This window comes from Oncorhynchus mykiss, chromosome 24, assembly GCF_057628025.1.
Source record: "Oncorhynchus mykiss isolate SJ-2025 chromosome 24, ASM5762802v1, whole genome shotgun sequence".
NCBI classification, from domain to species: Eukaryota; Metazoa; Chordata; class Actinopteri; order Salmoniformes; family Salmonidae; genus Oncorhynchus; species Oncorhynchus mykiss.
In genome coordinates, this window is record NC_143045.1 from 20,798,459 (window position 1) to 20,825,404 (window position 26,946).

Genomic DNA, 26,946 nt, shown 5'->3' on the forward strand with positions numbered 1-26,946 from the left:
CAGTGAGAACGTTCTTGGAGAGAAGAGAGCTTTGCTGATAAGCAGCATAATTGGTTTTTAGGGTTTGAATCGCAAAATCCTATTGATCGTCTTTGAATAACGCTTAGTGGAAGAGTCTCAGACTTAGGGATTGTTTATGGATCGTTGTTGACCTTAGCATTGCCCTTGGATATTGTGTTTAAGACTGAAATTGGCTGCCAAATCTGCACATGATAAACCCAAAGAGACAGCAAACTATAAAGTGGAGAGATTTAGCTGCTCTCAGCTTTATTTTAAGCCAACAAACACATACATCATCATCAGGAACAAGTAGCCTAGCACTAGGCAGCTTCACCCTCAGGAGGGTCTCATGTTCTCATTCGTCACTGTTGATTGACCATGAACGCTTCAAATCACACGAGAGAGAAAATGAAAGTGGGAATTTAGCTGAACGATTTGGTGAATGGAGTGTGTGTCAACAAATAACATATCTATTTTAGAAATAATGTTTTAGATGGTATTTGATCCCTCTATGAGGTCTGGAATGCTCAGACTCAATCTCCTTGCCATTATGCTCTCATATGTTGATGCAGAAGGGATCTGCCAGCAGAATTATAGAGGTTTGGGTAAAACAAAATAAAAGCTAACTGAAAGCAGACCAGTTATTGAACAGCTGTGGCTCTTGAACACAACACATGGAATACTCAATGCCCTCCCCTCACCATTAACCCCAAGGGAGAACTTCTGTTATGGTACAGACATCAAATCATCAAGTAGTCATCTCTCCTTTAGATACTATGCTGTCCCTCTCTAGTATAATATATCCTAACAATCTGCTTTCTGCTTATTTGCTGAGGACAAGATGTCCAGAAAGAGCCAGAATGCTTTATGAAGTGGACTCTTTTCACTCCACTGCCAAACCGACGTACAACACTCTGAGATTCCAATCAAACGGAAATGGAAATTTGAGCAGCTTAAGATGAAGCACTCCCCCCCCCCCCCCCCCCCCCCAAGAGCTTGTTAGTACTCTGCCAAGTGAGTGTTTCTCATTTCCATTGCAACTGCATCATGGGTGTACTGGCATATGATTATAGTGTCACTGCGATATAGTGTCACTGAGTAGTTTCACTCCTACATTATATACTTTTAAATTGTTAAAACTGTCTGTTTGAACAATTTAACATCCCGTCAAAATGAGGTGAGCATACTGTAGATGCTGACACAAGTGACTCTTCACAATAAGTTCCATCTTGCATTTTCAAAGCTTTTTTCCTCTATTTATTGATGTGTTTCCATCCTCAAAAGACATGTTGCTTTTCTTTCTACTGCACCTGGAAGACTAATGGAGATTTTACCTCCACTGCAGTCAATAGTTTTTGATGTAGCTGTATTCAGTTTATTTATGGGTAAAGCAGTTCACTGTCAGAGAGATGCACCTTTCAAAACCCGCTGTGAGAAGAAACTCAAAGAGTTTGAAGGCAAAGACAAAGGAGGGAAGTGATGAAAGAGTGAGACATTCAGTGGAACAGCTAAAAACAACAAGGTAGAAAACATGGTAGATTTCAGTTTATGGAGGAGTTGTAACTTTAAAACGGCTGCTGCCGATGCTTAATGACTATGATATATTCATGAGCAGTGTTCATGAGCAGAGTTCTTCCTTCTCTTGGTTTAGGCCATATCAACATATAGCTGCTACCCGGTTCTCTACATACATATCAGTATTTAATCAGTGTGCAGCACACAAATGTACAGTGTGGCTGAAGAGTTATGCAGTCAGTGTATATTTGAATCATATGTTCCTGAATTATCCTAACATCCATGTGTCCCCAAGTACTCACCAGTTCCTGGGTGAGTGGGCGTGCATTTTAAGGTGTGATTTAAGGGACCTAGAATTAACAGTGGATTACAGGTGACTAGGAGGCTTGTGTGAATCTCTTTCCTGTGTCTCTCTTTGGGTCTGCAGCACACACACTGCCTTTGAAGTGGTGTCACTTTTAAAATATCTCAGTTCTCTCATGTTTAACCATGGGGGTTAGAGTCGTTCCGGGATTTGGGAAAAATGTTAGGAGATGAAAGCTAACACAATGTGAGCACCCCTTTGGAAAGAGTTTTCCAAATAATTAATCATGACTTGTTAGAACAAGAGATGAACAGCAGTTCAGACTGTAAGGACTGATCTTAGTTCAGTCTCTGTATGATCAATGTACAGAGGTAATGAACTGAATGAGAGGCAGAGCCAGATAGATGCTGATCTGTCTTTGCTCGCTACACTAGACTGACTAACTGTATAGTACCACAGTGCTCGCTACAGTAGACTGACTAACTGTATAGTACCACAGTGCTCGCTACACTAGACTGACTAACTGTATAGTACCACAATACCAGCTACACTAGACTGACTAACTGTATAGTACCACAGTGCTCGCTACACTAGACTGACTAACTGTATAGTACCACAGTGCTCGTTACAGTAGACTGACTAACTGTATAGTACCACAGTACCAGCTACTCTAGATTGACTGACTATATAGTACACAGGGCTAGTTACACTAGATTGACTGACTGTATACTACCACAGTACTAGCTACACTAGATTGACTGACTGTATAGTATCACAGTACTAGCTACGCTTGATTGACTGAATGTATAGTCATATAGTGCTCACTACTCTAGATTGACTGACTGTATAGTAATATAGTGCTCACTACTCTAGATTGACTGACTGTATAGTAATATAGTACTAGCTACGCTTGATTGACTGAATGTATAGTCATATAGTGCTCACTACTCTAGATTGACTGACTGTATAGTAATATAGTGCTCACTACTCTAGATTGACTGACTGTATAGTAATATAGTTCTCACTGCACTAGATTGACTGACTGTATAGTACCACAGTACTAGCTACACGAGATTGACTGACTGTATAGTATCACAGTACTAGCTACACTTGATTGACTGACTGTATAGTAATATAGTGCTCACTACTCTAGATTGACTGACTCTATAGTAATATAGTTCTCACTACACTAGACTGACTGACTGTATAGTACCACAGGACTAGCTACACTAGACTGACTGACTGTATAGTACCACAGTACTAGCTACACTAGATTGACTGACTGTATAGTTCCACAGGGCTAGTTACACTAGATTGACTGACTGTATGGTACCACAGGACTAGTTACACTAGATTGACTGACTGTATAGTACCACAGGACTAGCTACTCTTGATTGACTGACTCTATAGTAATATAGTGCTCACTACTCTGGATTGACTGACTGTATAGAAATATAGTGCTACCTACTCTAGATTGACTGACTGTATAGTAATATAGTGCTCACTACTCTAGATTGACTGACTCTATAGTAATATAGTTCTCACTGCACTAGACTGACTGACTGTATAGTACCACAGTACTAGCTACACTAGATTGACTGACTGTATAGTACCACAGGACTAGTTACACTAGATTGACTGACTGTATAGTACCACAGGACTAGCTACACTTGATTGACTGACTCTATAGTAATATAGTGCTCGCTACTCTAGATTGACTGACTGTATAGTAATATAGTGCTCGCTACTTTAGATTGACTGACTGTATAGTAATATAGTTCTCACTTCACTAGATTGACTGACTGTATAGTACCACAGTACTAGCTACACGAGATTGACTGACTGTATAGTATCACAGTACTAGCTACACTTGATTGACTGACTGTATAGTAATATAGTGCTCGCTACTCTAGATTGACTGACTGTATAGTAATATAGTGCTCGCTACTTTAGATTGACTGACTGTATAGTAATATAGTTCTCACTTCACTAGATTGACTGACTGTATAGTACCACAGTACTAGCTACACGAGATTGACTGACTGTATAGCACCACAGGACTAGTTACACTAGATTGACTGACTGTATAGTAATATAGTGCTCGCTACACTAGACTGACTAACTGTATAGTACCACAGTGCTCACTACTCTAGATTGACTGACTCTATAGTAATATAGTTCTCACTGCACTAGACTGACTGACTGTATAGTAATATAGTGCTCGCTACTCTAGATTGACTGACTCTATAGTAATATAGTGCTCGCTACAATAGATTGACTGACTGTATAGTAATATAGTGCTCGCTACACTAGACTGACTAACTGTATAGTACCACAGTGCTCACTACTCTAGATTGACTGACTCTATAGTAATATAGTTCTCACTGCACTAGACTGACTGACTGTATAGTAATATAGTGCTCGCTACTCTAGATTGACTGACTGTATAGTAATATAGTGCTCGCTACAATAGATTGACTGACTGTATAGTAATATAGTGCTCGCTACACTAGACTGACTAACTGTATAGTACCACAGTGCTCACTACTCTAGATTGACTGACTCTATAGTAATATAGTTCTCACTGCACTAGACTGACTGACTGTATAGTAATATAGTGCTCGCTACTCTAGATTGACTGACTGTATAGTAATATAGTGCTACCTACTCTAGATTGACTGACTGTATAGTAATATAGTGCTCGCTACACTAGACTGACTAACTGTATAGTACCACAGTGCTCACTACTCTAGATTGACTGACTCTATAGTAATATAGTTCTCACTGCACTAGACTGACTGACTGTATAGTAATATAGTGCTCGCTACTCTAGATTCTCTGACTGTATAGTAATATAGTGCTACCTACTCTAGATTGACTGACTGTATAGTAATATAGTGCTCGCTACAATAGATTGACTGACTGTATAGTAATATAGTGCTCGCTACAATAGATTGACTGACTGTATAGTAATATAGTGCTCGCTACAATAGATTGACTGACTGTATAGTAATATAGTGCTCGCTACAATAGATTGACTGACTGTATAGTAATATAGTGCTCGCTACACTAGACTGACTAACTGTATAGTACCACAGTGCTAGTTACACTAGATTGACTGACTGTATAGTACCACAGGGCTCGCTACAGTAAATTGACTGACTGTATAGCACCACAGGACTTGTTACACTAGATTGACTGACTGTATAGTACCACAAAACTAGTTACACTAAATTGACTGACTGTATAGCACCACAGGACTAGTTACACTAGATTGACTGACTGTATACTACAACAGTACTAGCTAAACTAGATTGATTGACTGTATACCACCACAGTACTAGCTATTCTATATTGACTGACTGTATAGTACACAGTGCTAGTTCCTCTAGATTGACTGACTGTATAGTAATATAGTTCTCACTGCACTAGATTGACTGACTGTATAGTACCACAGTACTAGCTACACTAGATTGACTGACTGTATAGTACCACAGTACTAGCTACGCTTGATTGACTGAATGTATAGTAATATAGTTCTCTTTACTCTAGATTGACTGACTGTATAGTACACAGGGCTAGTTACACTAGATTGACTGACTGTATAGTATCACAGTACTAGCTACGCTTGATTGACTGAATGTATAGTAATATAGTTCTCTTTACTCTAGATTGACTGACTGTATAGTACACAGGGTTAGTTACACTAGATTGACTGACTGTATACTACCACAGGGCTAGTTAGACTAGATTGACTGACTGTATAGTACCACAGGGCTCGCTTCAGTAGATTGACTGACTGTATAGTACCACAGGACTAGTTACACTAGATTGACTGACTGTATAGTACCACAGGGCTCGCTACAGTAGATTGACTGACTGTGTGCTTTGCTGCCTTAATGAGATTTACAGTATGTGAATAGTGTGGCGGTGGCTGATTCTATATTCTGGATGAGTTGGCTAATTGTGCACAGTTCACATTCCCCCAATCCCCTGGCTCCACTGATAGGGATTCATTTAGCCTTTATTTTACCTCATTATATTGCCCTGTGTTATTGCCAGGCTGTATGTGGGGTATGTTCATCGTTGAAATTGACTCTGGTAATCTCATTAGATAATGAAGGCTGTTGCTCTATACCTCATTCATGAGAGAGGGAGAGAGAGAGAGAGAGAGAGAGATTGAGAGAGAGAGAGAGAGAGAACAGCACCAACTGGGCAATTTGGAACAATGAAATTAAGAGAGAGAACAGCACAAACTGGGCAATATGGAACAATGAAATTCGTTTTTGAAAATTAACTCAGTCTGAGTGTTATTGTTTTTGCAAGTGTTTATTTCAGACGTGTAGATCTGTGTATGATAAAAGTTAATTTACATTACGTCACAGTATTTTGCATATATAATTTTTCTATCACAACCCCTTCCACCTAACTTTAGCTAAAATTCACTTACAAAAGAAATGCAAATGTGACATTTGGCCACCATAGCAACTAGGTGGGTCATATTGAGGAGGAGGGGGAGTAGGGCAACATACAGACCTGTAGCTCAGAGGGTAATATTACCTATATCTGTGCCTCTATCATACCCCATTCAGTTTACCCCAGGAAATCACAGTCTCTATTGCCTTCATGCAACGTTTCGTTTAACCTTGTGCACAAATCAAAGGTGAGCAATGGCTCCTGGGGATGTGGTTTCATTGTTGGGGCTGACTCACTGACTCATAGCCCAGCGAGCAGTGCACAGAGAGGAGAATCACAGAGAGAGCCACATCTCTGCCAAGAGCCAGGCAGGGCTTTCCAATACTGACTGTGGGGGCCGTGATGGGTCCAACACTTCAGTACAGAGCACTGATATAGCACCGCTGGCTGTTCACATTCTCATTCCCATGCCAGCCTCTGTCAGGTGCAAACAAACTGTGTCCTCCTAACCGTGACCTTGGTCCTCCTGTAATTGTCCCTCTCCCCCCTGAGCTTCTAAGAACAGTACAGCACAGCCTCTCTCAAACATAAAAAATAACAACAGATTAAACAACATTAGTCTCTATTTGTGACCTACTGGCTCGATTCGGTCTTATGTTGCAACATTTGAAATTGTGTTTTTTACATTGGATAAAAGGAGAGACTCAGAGCCAAAAAAGTTGAGGAACAATAGGAAAGTCATTTTGCTTTGAAAGTTGATCAACTTGTCAACCTATTTTTGAGAAAAAGGCCCTTGAATGTTTTGGTACACCTACCGGAGAGTTCTTCTTTGTCTACACCCATTCAGCATTGTTCACACCCTTTTAAGCCTTAGCCACACCCATCTCATTAAATATTCACAAGTGAGACCATGTGCTAAACAGAGTGAGTATGGTAGTATACTAAACAACCCAAGATTTCAAGACTAAAGACTGTTTATACTATGTCTTTCGACATGTCTGTAGACAGTTGTCGCAGTGACATCATGAACATTCTATTGTCGTTCTAAATCAATCTTGTCATTGTCGTTATGAAAACGTATAAACACAAAAACTACAGGCTGCATGACATCAGCAGTCTGGTGGTCCAAAATAGCATAACTGGTATATTTTAAAACCAATAAACCCATCTGTTTAAAAATGTATTTAGTATATGTCAATCTAGCAAACCAGGCAATTAAAAGCAACTTTCTAAACAATGTTTTGGTTTCTAGCTTGTTAGCTAGCTAGCTAATGTTAAGTTAGCTGGCTAGCCAGTTCAAATAATCAAACATCTTAACTTTAGCTAATTTGTGAAATGTTTACATACATAGTGGAGTCTTTTGTATAGACATGTAGCTAGCTAGCTAGCTAAACAATTAACCATAATCCCAACTCTTTTCAATACTACCCTGCATGAATCTGCAGGTAGCTAACCAACTAGGTTCAATGTTAGCTAGCTAGCTAAAATTAGGCTATAACTAGCAATGCAAATGTCTCTGAGATACAAATAATATTACTACACATATCCTACACGTAACGTTAGCTAGCGAGCCAGCCAGCTAACATTAGCTAGCTAGCTAACAGTACATTTTAACTTGCAATGAAAATGACTTTCTCACCAAATTAGAAACACATAAAATCTGAAAATGTAGCTAGCTAGTCTCTCTTGCCTGTATACATGGATGAACGCTTCACCCTCTCTATCACGGATGCCATGGTTGCCCTTAGTTTGAAGATGTAATCCGTAGACAGGTGTTTTATACAACAGCCTTCTGTGTGTTCTCTTTTCAACTCCCTCCGTAAATGTATTTGTATGCCTAGGATCTGCACTGTGTTCAGTTGTATGTTGAGGTTTATATTTTCATATTGGGACTTATTTGAAGATGAGAATGTGCATATGCACAATAATAGATGTTATCATCGGGCAGTGTGTCTGTAAAGACAAAATAAGTTCCAGTGAGGGAATGTAGAGCTAACAGGCTCTGAGTCACAGAGGAGCATCTCTGCCGATGCTGTTTGTTAGATGGCGACTGTTTGATGATGTGTGCTGATGTCTGATGCCTCCTGTCTGATGGCTAATGCTGGGAGTCTGATCAAATCTGTGTGATGCATTCTATATCTCTGCTGGAATATCTATGTGATGGCTATTTCACGAATGACCTCTCTGAGCAAACAATAAAATGAGTTCACCTGAAATCCAGTTCAGTTGTGCCAATAACCTGCAGCTCTCGTATCAGCCATCCCATCAACAGAGCAAACACAGTTTGTGGCTGGTCCTCAACCCCCTGGTGCAGGTTGATGGAGCTAAACCACATCAAGGAGATAGACTATTGGCCGTGTTGTGGGGAGGGGGCGTGGGGGGGAGACATGACATTGTCAGCTAATGAGACTCTCATAGTAGTCTGTGAGTGATATGTTTTCCAGTTACCCCTCTCACCCTGTAGGTGAGAACAGAAGTGAGAAGTGCTTCTATACTGCCTGTGTACCAGCTATATCGCCCTCTAGACAGAGAGAAAAAAACAGAGTAGCTTACATACAGTATATCCACCAAAGCAATCAATACCTGTAAATGCATTCAACCTATTCTATATGTGTCTTTGGGGGACAGTTTTGAGTGACGACAACACTAGTTTGAGTGATAGTTGTGAATGTGAGTAGTGTTGTTCTCTGTGTGTGTGTGTGTGTGTGTGTGTGTGTGTGTGTGTGGGGGGGGGGGGGGTGTGTGTGTGTGTGGGTGTGTGTGTGTATGGCTTGTCAGAGCAGCACATCAGCAGTGGTAATGGGCGGTCCCTGTGGAGGGCAGACTGGCAGGCAGGTAATGATCAAAGAGCCTGTTTCCTGTGCCTCATGTTGGGCTCAGAGAGAGGTGCATCTGTCCTCCTGTGTCTCCACTTTTTAATGGGCTCAGTCTGACTGTAGGCAGCGCTCACTCATCACACACATGCACACACCCACACGCGCGTGCGTGCGGACTCACATACAAATATACGCCATCTCTTTTCTGTCTCAGCATCCCACCATACATTCACACATGGGGGTAGACTCGTGCAAACCCACACAGACACTGTTTCTTCACACACACCCACACAGACCCAGTTTCTTCACACAGTCACACATCCACAGACAGACAGACACACACACACACACACACACACACACACACACGCACACACATACACACACACACACACACACACACACACACACACACGCACACACATACCTGAAATAAACTTACCCACATGCCAGACATGCAACCACACAATAAATCACTGAACTCTTCCTGCCTGCACACTGCCTCTCACTTCATCTCAGCCTCTCCTCATCTGTACCACATCGTACACCATAAAATATCAATCTGGTGGGGGAGTGAACAGTTATAGTCAGTCCCATGCATCTCTCTATATATGTCTCTCTATGTGTCTCTTTCGCTTTCTCCCTGCCAGTCTATCTCTCTAACTCAGAAGCCAAGACACTCAGTGGTCTCGTTCTCTCAATCATGTCTGCTGTTTTTCAATGGACATCCACATGGAAGAGCTCCTGCTTCGCTCAGCTTGGCATAGCAGTTACTGTTTATCACATGGGGATAATTTAGTAGTTGATTATCTGCTCTCTTGCTGGAGATTGGCCAAATCTCATTTTAGATCATAGCTATGTTGTTGTAAGTGAATTTTGGAGTTGTGGGTTATGTATAGTTATTTGTCATTATATTTAATTATGGAGATGATTTAAGCTGCAGGGCTGTAGTATGTGCGTAGTACATACATGTGTCCATGTGTATGCATACTCTCTGAGCAAGTCCCCATGTGCACCATGTGTAAACTGCTGATTGGCAGACTTGTCGTGAGTTGGATGTGGTCGCCAACAGGGGCAAATTAATTAACAAGAAATTAACCAGCGTTCAGGTAATTACCCAGCCAATCAAATGAAACTCACTCCACACAGGTAGTAGTGGGAGCATGATGAGCAGATTTAATCATTCATTAGCAACTCTACCTTTATGCACACTCAGATGTCATCGCTCCGATCTACTCTTTCGCTCAGGCAGAAATCCTGAAAAACGATTTCATTGAGTTTAAATCACACCACATTCATAGTTGGATTCTATTTCCTCCTTTTATTTGAAACCATTAGTATGCTCTTAAAGCAGTTGGTGTTACTTAACATGTGTTTCCTAAATTAACTAGAGGGTTCAACTCCAGGTTAGAGTCTACTATTGTGACTATTGAAAGTTAATGCATTACAAACATTGCCCTCTTTGGTAACCCATATTTTATAGTAACCAATATTTTGCTTTCTCTTTCAGAGTAGGCTAGTCTAATAGTGAACTCCAAGCTGACCTGTTCTGTAGAGCACAGGATTTGATTTGATTTGCTTTGGCAGCTGATCCAGCAGAATAGCACAGAAAGGGAATTTCAGAAATGGTAGGGGTTAAGCATATAGCTGCTGTCATGTCAACGTCCGATGATTGATAGTCATTTGTTTTGCACTTTTAATACAACATAAACTATCCAGCCATTCATCAAAAGTGTGAGGGATTTCCTGGCTGTCTCTGCAAAGCTCACTAAAACTAATCCATTTTCTGGAAGCCACGAGCCAGCTAGGCGCTAATATGAAATATTCATGTGAGTCCGGACTAAATCATATGGCCATTGGCACACAGCTAGAGAGCGCTTCGTGTGGAGGGGAGGAAATGTCAAGCTGTGAAGTCGTATATCAGCCTGCCATTGTGAATTTACTATAGTTGCCATTTGGCGCGGTCACTTCAAATAGATCTCTGTTTTAATCAATACACTCTGTAAAACACTGGCGCATATCGCCGACTCTGCATAATCCTGGAGTTAGTCCTCACTAATAGTCTTTCCTCCCATTTGCCTTTTTTCTATATACATATACATTACCGTTCAAAAGTTTGGGATAATTTAGAAATGTCCTTGTATTTGAAAGAAAATCAATTTTTTTGTCCATTAAAATAACATCAAATTGATCAGAAATACAGTGTAAACATTGATAATGTTGTAAATTACAATTGTAGGTGAAAAAGGCAGATTTTTTATGGAATATCTACATAGGCGTACAGAGGCCCATTATCAAAAACCATCACTCCTGTGTTTCAATGGCACGTTGTGTTAGCTAATCCAAGTTTATCCTTTTAAAAGGCTAATTGATCATTAGAAAACCCTTTTGCAATTCTGTTAGCACAGCTGAAAACTGTTGTTCTGATTAAAGAACAATAAAACTGGCCTTCTTTAGACTAGTTGAGTATCTGGAGCATCAGCATTTGTGGGTTCGATTACAGGCTCAAAATGGCCAGAAACAAAGACCTTTCTTCTGAAACTTGTCAGTCTATTCTTGTTCTGAGAAATGATGGCTACTCCATGCGAGAAATTGCCAAGAAACTTAAAATCTGGTGCAACGCTGTGTACTACTCCTTTCACAGAACAGCGCAAACTGGTTCTAAACAGAATAGAAAGAGGAGTGGGAAGCCCCGGTGTACAACTGAGCAAGAGGACAAGTACATTAGAGTGTCTAGTTAGAGAAACAGACGCCTCACAAGTCCTCAACTGGCAGCTTCATTAAATAGTACCCGCAAAACACCAGTCTCATGCATCCCGGAGTCGCCTCTTCACTGTTGACGTTGAGACTGGTGTTTTGCCGGTACTATTTAATGAAGCTGCCAGTTGAATACCTCTTTGTCCTGCTGACACTATGTATTTGCTGCCACATGCTATCGATTTGACGTTAGATTGCAATATTCCTATGGTTTGAACATGCAGGTGTTTGACTTGATATCTACTGAGCCAATTACTGTATTTTATTCACCGTAGCGTATTTGTGTTCTTCATTGTGTTGTGTAGGCCGAGCCATAGAGGTGTAGGATCCTAATTATATCACCCTGTTGCAGGAGAACTTTCCTGCAATTAAATACATTTAAAACGTGTAGTGTATTTGAGATTTAAAAAGGTTTCTGAAGTTTGTAATTTCCACAGAAATTTAGACTTGATTTTTACCTTTCAAAATGTTTTTATCAACCCCTACAAAAATGTAATTAATTATAATCCACGTTATAATTCACATTTCCTGTTACTGCGGGATTATTTTCTTGCTAAGCAAACTGTCTCAAATGAAGATCCTATATCTGTATACATACATTGTATAATGTATTAAAATGTGTTATCATTGGTTACAGGAACACCAGACACCCGAGTATTTGCATCAGCTGATATTGTGGCAATTAGATTCACTCTACCTTAATATGGCAGCCTATTTAGTCAACCGGTGCTTCACCCTCAAACCCTGATGGCTGCCACGTGTACGCTATGTGCTGGTGTTCATGTTGATATGCTATTGCTGTAACATGCATTACTCTCCATGTCCGTTTGGGCTGTGATTTTGCTTCGTTCAGGGGGATTAATATAGCATACCTTGCTCACTCTCTGTTACTATTATGATCTTATCCTTATGCATGTTCTGGCAGTGAGCTACCCCGAAGGAGCAGAGCCTAACGCCAAGACTAACATATTGCAAATATTGTAATCTTTTCTAATAAATGGTTAAATGAATACATGGCATTTCCTGTCTGAACCACTGTAAAAGAACAGTGTGTAAAATAGATCCATTTACTCAAATAGAGAGGGTAATTTCAACGGTGTACATTGTGCATCATTTGGAGACGGGCAGGGAGACAGCCTTGTATTGACAGCGATTTATAATCGTAAGCATGTTCACACCACCACACACACACACACACACACACACACACACACGCACGCACGCACGCACGCGCGCACACACACACATTTCCCACCAATCTCTGACTAATGGAGCTGGTGTTGAAGATGGTTCACGGCCTCAGTTTACCTCCTACACTCACACACTACACACACACACACACACACACACACACACCTGATTGATAGCTGTGATTTGACTGTGAAAAAGGAATAGGAAATTGAAAAATGGTGGAAGAAGATTGGGAACAGTGTGCTCATTATAAACCCACAGAAGAAACAAAAGGCTTCCTCTCCTCTTTTATTATTTTTTGAGTTCCACACACACACAGGCAACAGGTGTGTGTGACAGGTGTCTGATTGAGGCACATAAAATAAATTACACCTGCAAACAAATGGATGCATTTAGCGGTCCTGGATGCAGTTAGAGCTGTGGGCTGATGGATGTGATTATGAGAGTATGAGCACCAGGGCCAGACACAGACAGAATGGGCACAGGTGCAACACACACACACATACACACGCACGCACGCACGCACACACACACACACACACACACACACACACACACACACACACACACACACACACACACACACAGAGAGCGAGAGAGAAGACATGTTGTTGTGGGAATAAATAATCATCCATACATAGAATTAATGATATGCCATAACCAAGGTCACCAGAAGTGCCCAACTATGGAGATTATATTTAATGTATCTGTCTCTTTGTAATACAGATCCTCAATGTCATAGCATGCTCAGTGGTTAGACTCACAATAGCTGACTGGATTTGTCATTATGACATAACCAGGGGATTTTTAAAACAGTTAGAAAACACATTTTGTCAAGTTGTCTCAAAACTCAAATCTCATGGCTCATGGCCATACTCCATCACAATCCAGACAGAGTTATCAAATAGCAATACCCTTTTAGATGGCTTTGTGTTTTCCATAAATGAGGCGAGGGAGCGTCTTGCCTGAGGCCCCAGTGGTTTAATATTCTGTGAGAGATTCCAGACAGTGAGCGGTGGTGCAGCAGCTGCCTCCTGACCCATCTCCAGCCCCTCTTACATCCCTGACCCCTCTCTCCTTGCTGGACAGGCTGTCAGAGGCTTCTACTGAAGTCCTAATTTCCCCCCACACACATTCACATACACATGTACAGACATGAACCCACGCAAGCATATGCACGTCTGCACACACGCATGCATATACACACACACATGCACGCAAGCACACACACACATCCCAACCTGTCCCGTCAGGTGTCAGCACAGCATTGGTATGCCCCTTGCATGGCACCACAATAGATGAAGGGGAACAATGTACCCAAAACTAAAAGAAAATAGGCAATGATTACACCCGCATAAGACTCTTTCCAAGTTTTGATTTAAAGAAGCTGCATGTGAGCACAATGCAATCAGAGGCGAGCTGTGCATTGAGTCAGAGCTTTGTGTGCTCTCCAGCGGCATTAACACTAACGCTCCTGCTGCCGCCTCGCCTCCACCTGAGACCGGGTTGAAAAGAATCAAGGCTCTGTGTGATCTCTCCCTCTGGAGCAAGATGGAAGACAGGGCTTTAGCTGAACAGACACCGTGAATAAGATGTGATGTGTCTCACAGCCAGGGTTTTTGCATTCACTATGATCTTTTCCTCTCTAAACCTGTGTGGTTTTGTGGGTGCGTACATTGCCTATTGTAACAGCAGCCTTGAAGTCAGTGCTTACCCAACCATTCGTGCTAGCATAACACAACGCAAAATCATGATTATACTGATATTGGTTGTTTCGTTCAAAACCTTTGAACCCCTTTAAATCTATTTTGGATGACTGTGGGAGGCTGAGATGTCACTGTTGTTGTATAATGGTTTGGTTCCATTTTCTTGGGTGAAAAATGCTGTTCTGTGGTCATTTATATTTTGCTATGTCAAACATCAGAGTGACTTTAAAGTGTCATGGTGACATAGCGATAGTTCGTTGCTTTATTGGTTTCTTTGTTCATTTTTTTTATTAATAAAGGATGCCGGTATTCTGCACAGATATATAGCACAGGTCTGTACAACTTGCAGGGAAAACTTTGTATATGTGACGTGTTTAGAGTGAGAGATGGCAGTTGGCGGGGCTGCTGGGCAAAGTCAGAGGTGTGCATCTCTAACACAACCACGGACAGTGAGTGGCACCTGAGACAGGCAGGGGCAGAGTTCTCTGTCAGCTTCTATGTTTTCTGTTTCATTTCTGCTCTTAGAATGAAGACATTACTTTCGTGTTACAGAGAGGACTTGAAGTTCCAATTGAAGAACTTATAAACACGTATTGCAAATGCTTTCAGACAAACATGATGCAATCTTTGCAAGATCCTCACATACATCAGCCTCCTTACCAACTAGCCCTTGAATACCAGAAAATCACACTGTGAACTCACCATGGGAGCGTCTGAACGTGTCAGGCTACTGTGTGTCTGTGTGTGTGTGTATATGTGTGTGTGTGTGTATATGTGTGTGTGTGTGTGTGTGTGTGTGTGTGTGTGTGTGTGTGTGTGTGTGTGCCACATCTGCTTGCGTGCGTGTGTGTACGTGCCTGCATACATGTGTGTGTGTGTGTGCTTGTACTCAGGGGTGCAAAAGGCCCATGTTAATATTCTGAGCATGGAATCAGCCATATCCAGGGAGAGGTTGTCATATCTGACCTTCGGTGTCTGTTTGTATGTTCCATCAATAGGGTGCAGTTAAACCTCCTCTGGCCATGGGAAAACTGTTTAAGTGGGGATACATATAGAATCCTCTTTGACTACAGTATATTGAAGGAACAGCCTGTAGATGTATTAACATGTTTCTGTCTGCCACTGAGAGGAATTAGCCTGAGCATTCCCTTTGGTGCTATAGGTAAGTGTTTTCACAGATATTCCACAGGCAACTAGATACCTGGATTAAGCCATATCTGAGAAAACGGTGGGGTACCAGAGCAGCTCTCTCTGTTTAGCTATAGCTGCTCTTGACACCTCTCTCTACACCTCCCTCTAAAGCGCTCTGCTGCAGGCAACTATACAGATAGCTGGAGTGTTACATTTTCTCCAGGGTTTGCACAGTGTACTACACTGAGTATACAAAACATTAAGAACACCTTCCCAATATTGAGTTGCACACCCCCCTTTTGCCCTCAGAACAGTCTCAATTCGTCAGGGCATGGACTCTACAAGGTGTCAAAGCATTCCACAGGCATGCTGGCCCATGTTGACTCCAATGCTTCCCACAGTTGTGTCAAGTTGGGGCTCCCGATTCCAGGCTGAATCACAACCGGCCGTGATTGGGAGTCCCATAGGGCGGCGCACAATTGGCCCAGCGTCGTCCGAGTTAGGGTTTGGCTGTCATTTTAAATACGAATTTGTTCTTAACTGACTTGCCTAGTTAAATAAAGGTTTAATAAAAAAATAAAAAAGTTGGCTGGATCTCCTTTGGATGGTGGACAATTCTTGATACACATGGGAAACTGTTGAGTATGTAAAACCCAGCCTGGTTGCAGTTCTTGATACAAACTGGTGCATCTGGCACTTACTACCATACCCCGTTCAAAGGCACTTAAATCTTTTGTCTAGCCCATTCACCCTCAGAATGGCACACATACACAATCCATGTCTCAATTGTCTCAAAGCTTAGAACATTTTATTTAGCCTGTCTCCTCCCCTTCATTTACACTGATTGAAGTGGATTTAGCAGGTGACATCAACAAGGGATCATAGCTTTCTTCTGGATTTACCTGATCAGTCTATGTCCTGGAAAGAGCAGTTGTCCATAATGTTTTGTATACTCAGTGTATATTGATACGTTTGGCTTTTGAGCTTGAACTATTATGAATCATTAGTTATAAAAGAGACGTGAAGGGAGCCATAATGAAGCTTGGTAGGGGCTGAGTGAGGGAAAAGGAACACATGGTGGTACTGATAAGGGGAGGAACCGTTTAAGGCCCATATCACTCAGCTCCTTGCTTAGCAATAAGGATGCAATATGTAGCGATAACGAGGAGGCTCCATCCAAGGTGGGGTCTGTATACTACCACGGGAGAAACCATGTCTTTGTCTAATGCAGCTGTATTGACTCTCTGGGATGAATAAACTTGGTTTAAAGCTTTCATAGTGTCTGTTGAGTTTGTACTTTGAAAATTAGAACCTAACAATATTATGGTATTTGAATTGAGGCTGAGACAAAGATGACATGAACCAAGCATGAGTGAGCAGGGTTACTACAGTAATATCACATTCAAATCCCAGATTCAATGTACAATATTTCAATTTTTTAAAGCTGTTTATTTGGAAAATGTAAACATAGGAGATTGTGAGCAGTAATTGTGGCTAGACATGGGCTAGAACACAAATCTTAGACGTCACTGAAGGTAACTGGACAGTGTTCTTACTTTTGAGAAGAGGTCTTAAACCATCTGATGGCTTGCTGTTTGGAAAATGATGACCACAGCGGCCAATCTGTGTTCCTTGGGTCTACTCAGTAGGTGCTGGCTTTTCCACCAAATGTCCTTTAAGAAGAAGGTCTGCATCCCTCCTCCCAGCCTTTTAATTAAATGAAAGCACAGTGGGACATACACTCACACACACACACGCGCGCCAGAAGCTGAGTCACTGAGGAGAGGAGACTGCCTGGGCCGCACAGCATCCCAGCATCCTCCTCCTGCTGTTGCCACACATGCGTTGTGAACACACACACAGATAACATGCGATAAGCTGCAGATCATGGCCAGAAATAAGAAGGAAAAATGTTTCCTTGACAGCATAGAGAAGGAATGTTACCTTTCCCCAAATGCTATTATACCCAGCAGCCTGGAAAGAGAGGCTGCTCTCTTCCACCCTCAGCAAGAGAGACCGTCTCCAGAGATATCAGTCTGGCTCACAGAGTGTACTGCAGCTCTGTGGATTCACCCAGATGACAGCCTGCTGAACACTGCTAGTATTGTCTGAAAGCATGCACATACTATCTAATGCTCAGATAGTTTGTAGATTTTACTATCTGTCAGGTAATACATTCATACAACAGCATATCAGACATTTGTATATTCTGTCTAAGTCTAAGGAATATGTGTTAGAAGAGGAGGAGAGCAGGCCCAGACAAGGACAGGCTTTATTTGGAGGACGGTGGGCCTGTCTGGCCTCATCCTCTATGATTGACAGATTGCGGTGGAGGCTGCCACTTGCTGGGAATAGCATCACACGCATTTCCCCTGAAATCTGTCTATCAGTGCTGTCTAAGCAGAGAGACAGCCATGACATCTAATCACAGCCTGGCTGGCACCTCATAACTCCTGCCTAATGTGCTCCAGGTACAGGGGAGTATTGGGGATGGGGGTAGCAGGGGGAGCAGTGGACAAGAAACAGGACCAGCGGGTATTTATAGTAGTCCTGTCTGTGGCTGTACACTTTGCCACATTAATATAGTTTTAAACTAGGCTGAGAATATAGATATATTACATCCTCACTCCTCATACTATAACATCAATTTTTTTTTTCAGTCGACTTTCTGTATGATTTGTAATCTGACATGTACCTTTATTATTATGTGCTGATTTGTGATTTGTCTCCTGTGGGGATTCAGGCTGAGAGAGTATAACAAGGACATGCCTTCCATTCAGGTTAGGTCAAAGACGATACCTCAGGCAAGAACACTAGTGTGTGCCTGCTTGCTCTTTACGAAATTGTCCAATTAGATGTTAGCCTGCATCAATAGGCTTACTATAACAAGCTGTGATGTTAGAAATAGGATGCCGATAAGACTATGCATTCAGTGGAGTTGTTTTATGAATGGCGGTTGGTCTATGTGTGTGAATGGTGGTAGCTATCCCCAGGGTAGGGCCCCATGGAGCTGCTCTGAGCCCACTCAGAGCGGTGCTATGAGTCCAGGGTGCCCAGGGTGGTGCCGTGGGGAGTTGAGAACATGCCAGTCTCCCTTGGCCTGCTGGTGTGAGATACCAGTCTCTGGTGGCTGGCCACTGTTCCGAGCGTGCGAATTCCAGTGTGCCCCAGGGCTCTCAGGGGACCTTCACTAGGCTGAGGCTGCTCTACCCCTGGGCTGGCAGGAATCTCAAACAGAGAGAGGTGGGAAAAACAAGTCCACAGATAGCTAACTAGCTACCCCTGAGCTGTTCCATATTAATATCCCCCAAACGACTGAAACTTTACAGTAGTTGTAAAAGAGGTGCTGAAAAGTTTAGATTTTTTTTGTGTGGCGTTGTAAAGCTATACACTCTAAAATACATTGGAATTTTCAGTATTTCAGTTGACACATATTCGGGATTTATGCCAGTCTCTAAAATTAAAAAGAGGAAGCGCTTAAACCAGTGGATTATGACTCATCCAAAATGAGATGAGTTTTGACAGAGTTACCTTCCGTGTGGGAATTATGAATGAATGTGTCCGTCTTATCACTAATATGTGTAACGGTTTTCTTGGTGAGAAGGAGAGTCGGACCAAAATGCGGCGTGTCTATTGCAATCCATGTTTAATGAAGTAACACACTAAACACAAACACTATCAAAACAATAAACTTAACGAAAACCGAAACAGCCTATACTTGTGTAACCTAACACAGACCAATGACATCAGGACACTAAGGACAATCACCCACGACAAACTCAAAGAATATGGCTGCCTAAATATGGTTCCCAATCAGAGACAACGATAAACACCTGCCTCTGATTGAGAACCACTTCAGACAGCCATAGACTTAGCTAGAACACCCCACTAGCTACAATCCCCATACTTACACACCACATACAAAAACCCATGCCACACCCTGGCCTGACCAAATAAATAAAGATAAACACAAAATACTTTGACCAGGGTGTGACAATATGGGCCTCTGCTTACAATTGTTCTGTCTTATCATGAATATGGGCCTCTGCTTACAATTGTTCTGTCTTTCTTTTTTCCTTTCCTCTCCTCCTCCTTCTCTACTGCTGCAACAGGAGCCGCTGAGACCTTGTCAGGTACTTTTGATTTTCCTCTAATGTTCATCTGACGATGTCTGATGCCATTTGCTCCACTTGCTCTTTATTTATTTGTGAAAAGCATCGAGTTGTGTGTTCATGTGCTGTGCAATCTCGACAAACGTATGTCAATCTACTGCCAAAGTGATTGTATTTGTATAGCACAGCTATTGTGCATAGAGACCATTTCAGCTAAGACTATGTCAGATGGTGGCAGAGTACATTCTACATTCCCTGTTGTTAATGGCTACTGTCACTATGTTTACTGTTTGTGCATTCTAATTTTGTCTATGTCTAGTGTTCTATTGGTTGACCCATGACTGGTATGTACTGTACAAAGTGACTATGGTAGCCTAGACTAAACCAAAGCTAAACATTCTGTATTGTGAAAGCCCATGTCTACCACCACTATAGGCTAGAAGCTCCCCTAGTCTCTCTGTCACACTTAAGAAGACACAACGAGCACAAAGAGCCTCTAACCTGCCAATACAGTGGAACATGAGATTGAGCAGTCCCCAACATTGATCTGCAGTGAACATGGCACAATCTGCATAAGATAATAGAGTACAGGAGAGATGCTTTTCCGAGGGGAAATGTCTCTGTACATCTCTATTCAGTCAAAGCCTTGTCAAAGCAGCATCAGACATCTGACATCAGATCAGAAACATGATGAAACTTGAGTGAGAGATTGTCTTCAGAGATAAAAGAGATTACATTAGAAGGCCAAAAACTTTAGAAGCCCTGCTACGATGCAGAGGAGCCTTGAAACAGTGAAGCACTAATAAAGCCCAATGATATGATTGCTTTTTACTCACAGATGTTCTTGAAAGAGCTTCCCTTCTTAGAGAGCAGGGCTTAATGACTGAGCTGGACATGTATGTAGCTCATAAGGCATTGAATGGGAGTGTGAGAAAGAGAGCTATTTTCATTCTTAATGACTGGTTCCTCTTTGAAAAGGACAGGGCCGCTCCAGACATCCGTGACTCAGGGGAGAGGAATCAGGGGCCTGGCGCTGTCCTGCTTTCCACTGCCCCTTTCATGTCTTTCGGTGAAAAAATAAAAAGAGAGAGAGAAGTTCAAAGAAAAAAGGAATTTGAATCAAAAGGTGCCCTTTCCTAACTTCTTGGAAGGAATGAAGAGAGGAACTTAGATTATATTTCTTGATTTCAACCCCCAACTACTAAATGTTAGAGTTTCTTCTCGGTGTCTTGCGTTATGTGCTGCTTGTTGATGGGGCCCATCTCAGGCCGCTGCTGTAACATCCCGGCATTTGAGTTCACAGACCTCTGAAGTCCCTGTAATTAATTATCTTTGACTGTGTCATTCAGTGTGTTCTGACGTAGGAACAGGAGGACAGCCATGTGTGTCAATACTGGCTCTTTGCACTCTGAGACAGCTGCTAGAATGAGGGTGAATTTATCAGCCAGTCGTCTGCGCCACATATCTCTCTCTCCTCCCGCCTACCCCTCCCACCACCAGAAATGAATGACTGCCTCTCCTCATTTGCACCGAATCATGACCAGGATGCTGAGGCAATTGAAAATGTTTACTAGAATTGCAAAAACCCCTCCATGTTCCGCAAAGTGGCCTGTTTTCCATTTGATGGGATTACTAATCACAGCGCCGTTATTTATGTGTGTTTTGAATTGGAGATGAGCCATGGATATTGGAGAGGACCCAACCCTGCCAAGGGCTGCTGAAACCGTGCTTCTACACCTGCATTGCTTGCTATTTGAGGTTTTAGGCTGGGTTTCTGTACAGCACTTTGAGATATCAGCTGATGTAAGAAGGGCTGTATAAATACTTGAAATATATATATTTCATATAATATATGAAATATATTTCATTTGATTTATGGATATTTTCTCTAGCAGTCCCTTTCCTCTCAGTCCAACAGATTGGGAACAGAATAACCTTTCTTTGAGGCTTCTTCGTGTTGCTGTTTTGACTGCCAGCAAGATCACTTTAACAAAACCGAAATAAAAACAACACTTCAAACTGTTTTGGGCTCCTCTGCTGGGGTAGGCCTACTTACTATAAGTATGTCAGAGCAGCCTTTCGGGTTTCAGTCAGACACACTCAAATTAATTACACACTTCCACATTCCAACATTGGAGCACACTTAATAAACAAGAATTTGATTGTGTTATAATGAGTTAATTATGGACCAATTCGCCTTTAGAGTATTTCGCTATGCTCTAGTAGTCCACTATACATTCACACTTCAGAGGTAGTTGAAAACAGAGGCTTCTAATAATAAAACAAATACGGATTCCTAAAACATCACAGATACTCAATTAAGACAGTTTAAAAACAGGACACTTCCATGGAGTAGAAAAAAAGGATTTCCTTACAATAGGATAACACTCACATACCTCAAGATACTACCCATTTAGTACAGAATGTATTTGTCACATACACATCGTTAGCAGATGTTAATGCGAGTGTAGCGAAATGCTTGTGCTTCTAGTTCCGACAATGTAGTAATAACCAACAAGTAATCTAACTTAACAATTCCAAAACTACTACCTTATACACACAAGTGTAAAGGGATAAAGAATATGTACATAAAGATGTATGAATGAGTGATGGAACAGAACGGCATAGGCAAGATGCAGTAGATGGTATCGAGTACAGTATATACATTTGAGATGAGTAATGTAGGGTATGTAAACAAAGTGGCATAGTTTGAAGTGGCTAGTGATACATAAAGATGCAGTAGATGATATAGAGTACAGTATATACATATACATATGAGTAATGTAGGGTATGTAAACATTATATTATGTAGCATTGTTTAAAGTGGCTAGTGATATATTTTACATCAATTTCCATCAATTCACATTATTACAGTGGCTGGAGTTGAGTCAGTGTGTTGGCAGCAGCCACTCAAGGTTAGTGGTGGCTGTTTAACAGTCTGATGGCCTTGAGATAGAAGCTGTTTTTCAGTCTCTCGGTCCCTGCTTTGATGCACCTGTACTGACCTCGCCTTCTGGATGATAGCGGGGTGAACAGGCAGTGGCTCGGGTGGTTGTTGTCCTTGATGATCTTTATGGCCTTCCTGTGACATCGGGTGGTGAAGGTGTCCTGGAGTTCAGGTAGTTTGCCCCCGGTGATGCGTTGTGCAGACCTCACTACCCTCACTACCCACTACCACCCTCACTACCCTCTGAAAGTGATACAACCCGACAGGATGCTCTCGATTGTGCATCGGTAGAAGTTTGTGAGTACTTTTGGTGACAAGCCAAATTTCTTCAGCCTCCTGAGGTTGAAGAGGCGCTGCTGCGCCTTCTTCACGACGCTGTCTGTGTGGGTGGACAAATTCAGTTTGTCCGTGATGTATACGCCGAGGAACTTAAAACTTACTACCCTCTCCACTACTGTCCCATCGATGTGGATAGGGGGGTGCTCCCTCTGCTGTTTCCTGAAGTCCACAATCATCTCCTTTGTTTTGTTGCCGTTGAGTGTGAGGTTATTTTCCTCACACCACACTCCGAGGACCCTCACCTCCTCCCTGTAGGCCAATATCAATATCAACGTCAATATCAATGTCCATTTTCAGTCATCACCATCCTGTGTTGTGTGTGTGCTTGATGAACCAATATCTGTGATGTGGAATGAAATGAAAAGTTCATTGCTACAGACAGGTCTGAGGTGTATTTCTCCACAGGAGGTTCATTTCTTGCTGGTCGCTGCATTCTCTCAGCTCATTTGAATCCTGTTAGTTTGGCTGTCTATTCCCATTATCACTATCTGAAAACGCAGGGGCTTTTTTCCACTTTGTAAATGTCAGCCCGGTTTGGAGGTGTCTGACGACTCAGGCATGCAAATGTGCTTTGGATGTTTTCTTCAGGCTGTTGCTGGGAGTCTTGTTCCTCTCCTGGTGCTAATCCGAGACATTTAAAAGCATTCTCCATTCTTCTTCTTATGCCTTTTGGCTCCTGCCGAATAGCACAAGGTGACTTTTGATTTATCCCCTCCCTCACCTGGAAGGCTGAAAACAAACCTTTTTTCTTTGTGAAAACCAAATGGATGCTTGGTTTCTGGCTTTAATGATGAGGACATGACCAGGTAGGCACAGGTGTGGCAATACTCAGTCAGTGGCTGACTCAGTGGCTGACTCAGTGGGTGACTCAGTGGGTGACTCAGTGGCTGACTCAGTGGGTGACAAGGCTGTTGTTCCTAAGAGATGGAGAATAAAGCCCTGTGCTCATAGACTCAGATGGAGAGCTGTAATTCAACTCTGTCTGTCTGTCTCTCTCTCTTTCACCTCTCTCTCTCTTCCACCTTCCCTCTCTTCCCTCTCTTCCACTACCCCCCTTTCCTTCTGTGTCTCTCCGTCCTTCCCTGTCTCCTTTCTTCTCCTTTTCTCTCAGATGGAGAGCTTTAATTCAGCTCCGTCTGTCTCCCTCCCTCTCTCTCCTTCTCTCTTTCTCTCTCTAACTCTCCTTCTTTCTCTTTGTGTGTGAGAGGTAGTGCTTACAGCCCATCTGGCAGAGAGTCACAGGACCCACTCTGAACTGAGAGATCAATAACGTCAACCAGTGCAAATCACATCAAATCAAATTTGATTTGTCACATGCGCCGAATACAACAGGTGCTTACTTACAAGTCCTTAACCAACAATGCTTTAAGAAGTTAAAAAGGACAATGTGTTAGGTAAATATAGATAAGTAGAAAAATTGAAAATAAAAGTAACAAATAATTAAACAGCAGCAGTAAAATAACAATAGCGGGGCTATATACAGGGGGTACCAGTACAGAGTCAATGCACCAGTTAGTCGAGGTATTTGAGGTAATATGTACATGTGGGTAGAGTTAAAGTGATAAACAGAGAGCAGCAGCAGTGTAAAAAGAGGGGTCTGGGTAGCCCTTTGATTAGCTGTTCAGGAGTCTTATGGCTTATGGCTTATAAGCAGTTAAGAAGCCTTTTGGACGTAAACTTGGTGCTCCGGTACCGCTTGCCGTGCGGTAGCAGAGAGAACAGTCTATGGCTAGGGTGGCTGGCGTCTTTGACAATGTTTGGGTCTTCCTCTGACACCGCCTGGTATAGAGGTCCTGGATGGCGGGAAGCTTGGCCCCAGTGATGAACTGGGCCGTACGCACTACCCTCTGTAGTGGCTTGCGGACGGAGGCTGAGCCGTTGCCATACCAGGCAGTGATGCAACCAGTCATGCTCTCGATGGAGCAGCTGTAGAACCTTTTAAGGATCTGAGGACACATGCCAAATATTTAGGCTTTGTCATGCCCTCTTCACGACTGTCTTAGTGTGTTTGGACCATGATAGTTTGTTGGTGATATGGACACCAAGGAACTTGGAACTTGAACTCAAGGAACTTGAACTCAACCTGCTCCACTGCAGCTCCATCGATGAGAATGGGGAAGTGCTTGGTTCTCCTTTTCTTGTAGTCCACAATCATCTCCTTTGTCTTGATTATGTTGACGGAGAGGTTGTTGTCCTGGCACCACACGGCCAGGTCTCTGACCTCCTCCCTATAGGCTGTCTCATCGTTGTTGGTGATCAGACACTGTTGTGTCATCGGCAAACTTGATGAGGGTGTTGGAGTCGTGCCTGGCCATGCAGTCATGAGTGAACAGTGAGTACAGGAGGGGACTGAGCACGCACCCTTGAGGGGTCCCTTTGTTAAGGATCAGCGTGGCGGTTGTGTTGTTACCTACCCTTACCACCTGGGGGCGGCCTGTCAGGAAGTCCAGGATCCAGTTGCAGAGGGAGGTGTTTCTTCCCAGGGTCCTTAGCTTAGTGATGAGCTTTGAGGGCATTATGGTGTTGAATGCTGAGCTGTAGTCAATGAATAGCATTCTCACATAGGTGTTCCTTTTGTCCAGGTGGGAAGGGCAGTGTTGAGTGCAATAGAGATTGCAATATCTGTGGATCTGTAGGGGCAGTATGCAAATTGGAGTGGGTTTAGGGTTTCTGGGATAATGGTGTTGATTTGAGCCATGACCAGCCTTTCAAGGCACTTCATGGCTACAGACGTGAGTGCTACGGGTCAGTAGTCATTTAGGCAGGTCACTTTAGTCTTCTTGGGCACAGGGACTATGTTGGTCTGTTTGAAACATGTTGGTATTATAGACTCAGTCAGGGACTGTAATTGTGGCAATAACATTTAATAAAATCCATTATTATTATTCCAAATCAAAAATGGATGATAATAGCAATAGCATAGACTAAGATTAGACTGCACTATATTTATTATTTAAGTAATTCACTCTTATTTTTTATTTTTTTACCTCTTCAGTGGCCACAATCTCAGTGGTGAGATCACTGTATGTCCTCCGGTGTAGGGCAGGGTCTAGGTGAGACAGGGACTTGAACCTTGGATATAGTGCAGCTGATTTATGTGGGTAGTCTTGTATATTAGGGGGTATCTAGGGTTCTGGTCCTCTCTAATGGCAGCCTTGATATCTCTAGTGATGGTGCTGTCTTCCTCACTTGGGGCCATGGATTGTAGAATCCTTGTTTTCAGAGGTAGGATCATGGACACAGACGATGCAGTTTCAGTCCTCAATAGGGTTGTAACCGTTTTGAGGGGTTTGAGCACCTGGAGATCCTCCTCTGCCACGTTCACATCATCATCAGCCAAGGTGATGATGTCTTCATTTTTTTTCAGGGTCTTGTCTGTCAGTGCAGAGTATACAGCTGCCTGCTGCTCAAGATAGTGCTCCAACATCTCAAGTGGAGTTCCATCTTGTTGTGACATTGTGTATGAGCTTGTGGGTCGGTAGCTGTAGCATTTCTTGCTTGGTCTTAAGCACATGAGCGGCTGTTGTCCTTCGGTGGAAAAAGGAAACCACCTTCCTGATCCTCCCAAGGAGGCGGTCCATCTTGTTCACTGAGATTCCCCTTTAGGATGCACATTGATCACATGTGCAAAGCAAGCTATCTGTGGCCCCAGTCCAGCTTATATCACTGCATTTACTTGGGTCTTGGCATTATCTGTGGTGGTTGGGATATT

At 42.5% G+C, this 26,946-nt stretch overlaps 1 protein-coding gene across 5 annotated transcripts in view; it reads left to right on the forward strand.

Moving 5' to 3' along the window:
* Positions 1-26,946, forward strand: part of LOC110503961 (cell adhesion molecule 1) — a 157,294-nt gene that overhangs the window by 82,810 nt on the left and 47,538 nt on the right. For 3 of the 5 annotated variants that reach the window (XM_021582640.3, XM_021582643.3, XM_090218637.1), the window contains exon 2: positions 19,949-19,969. The exons of the other annotated variants lie outside the window; for them this stretch is intronic. In XM_021582640.3, the coding sequence (XP_021438315.1) occupies positions 19,949-19,969 (21 nt within the window). The remainder of the gene's footprint in view (positions 1-19,948; positions 19,970-26,946) is intronic. 5 annotated transcript variants of the gene reach the window in all.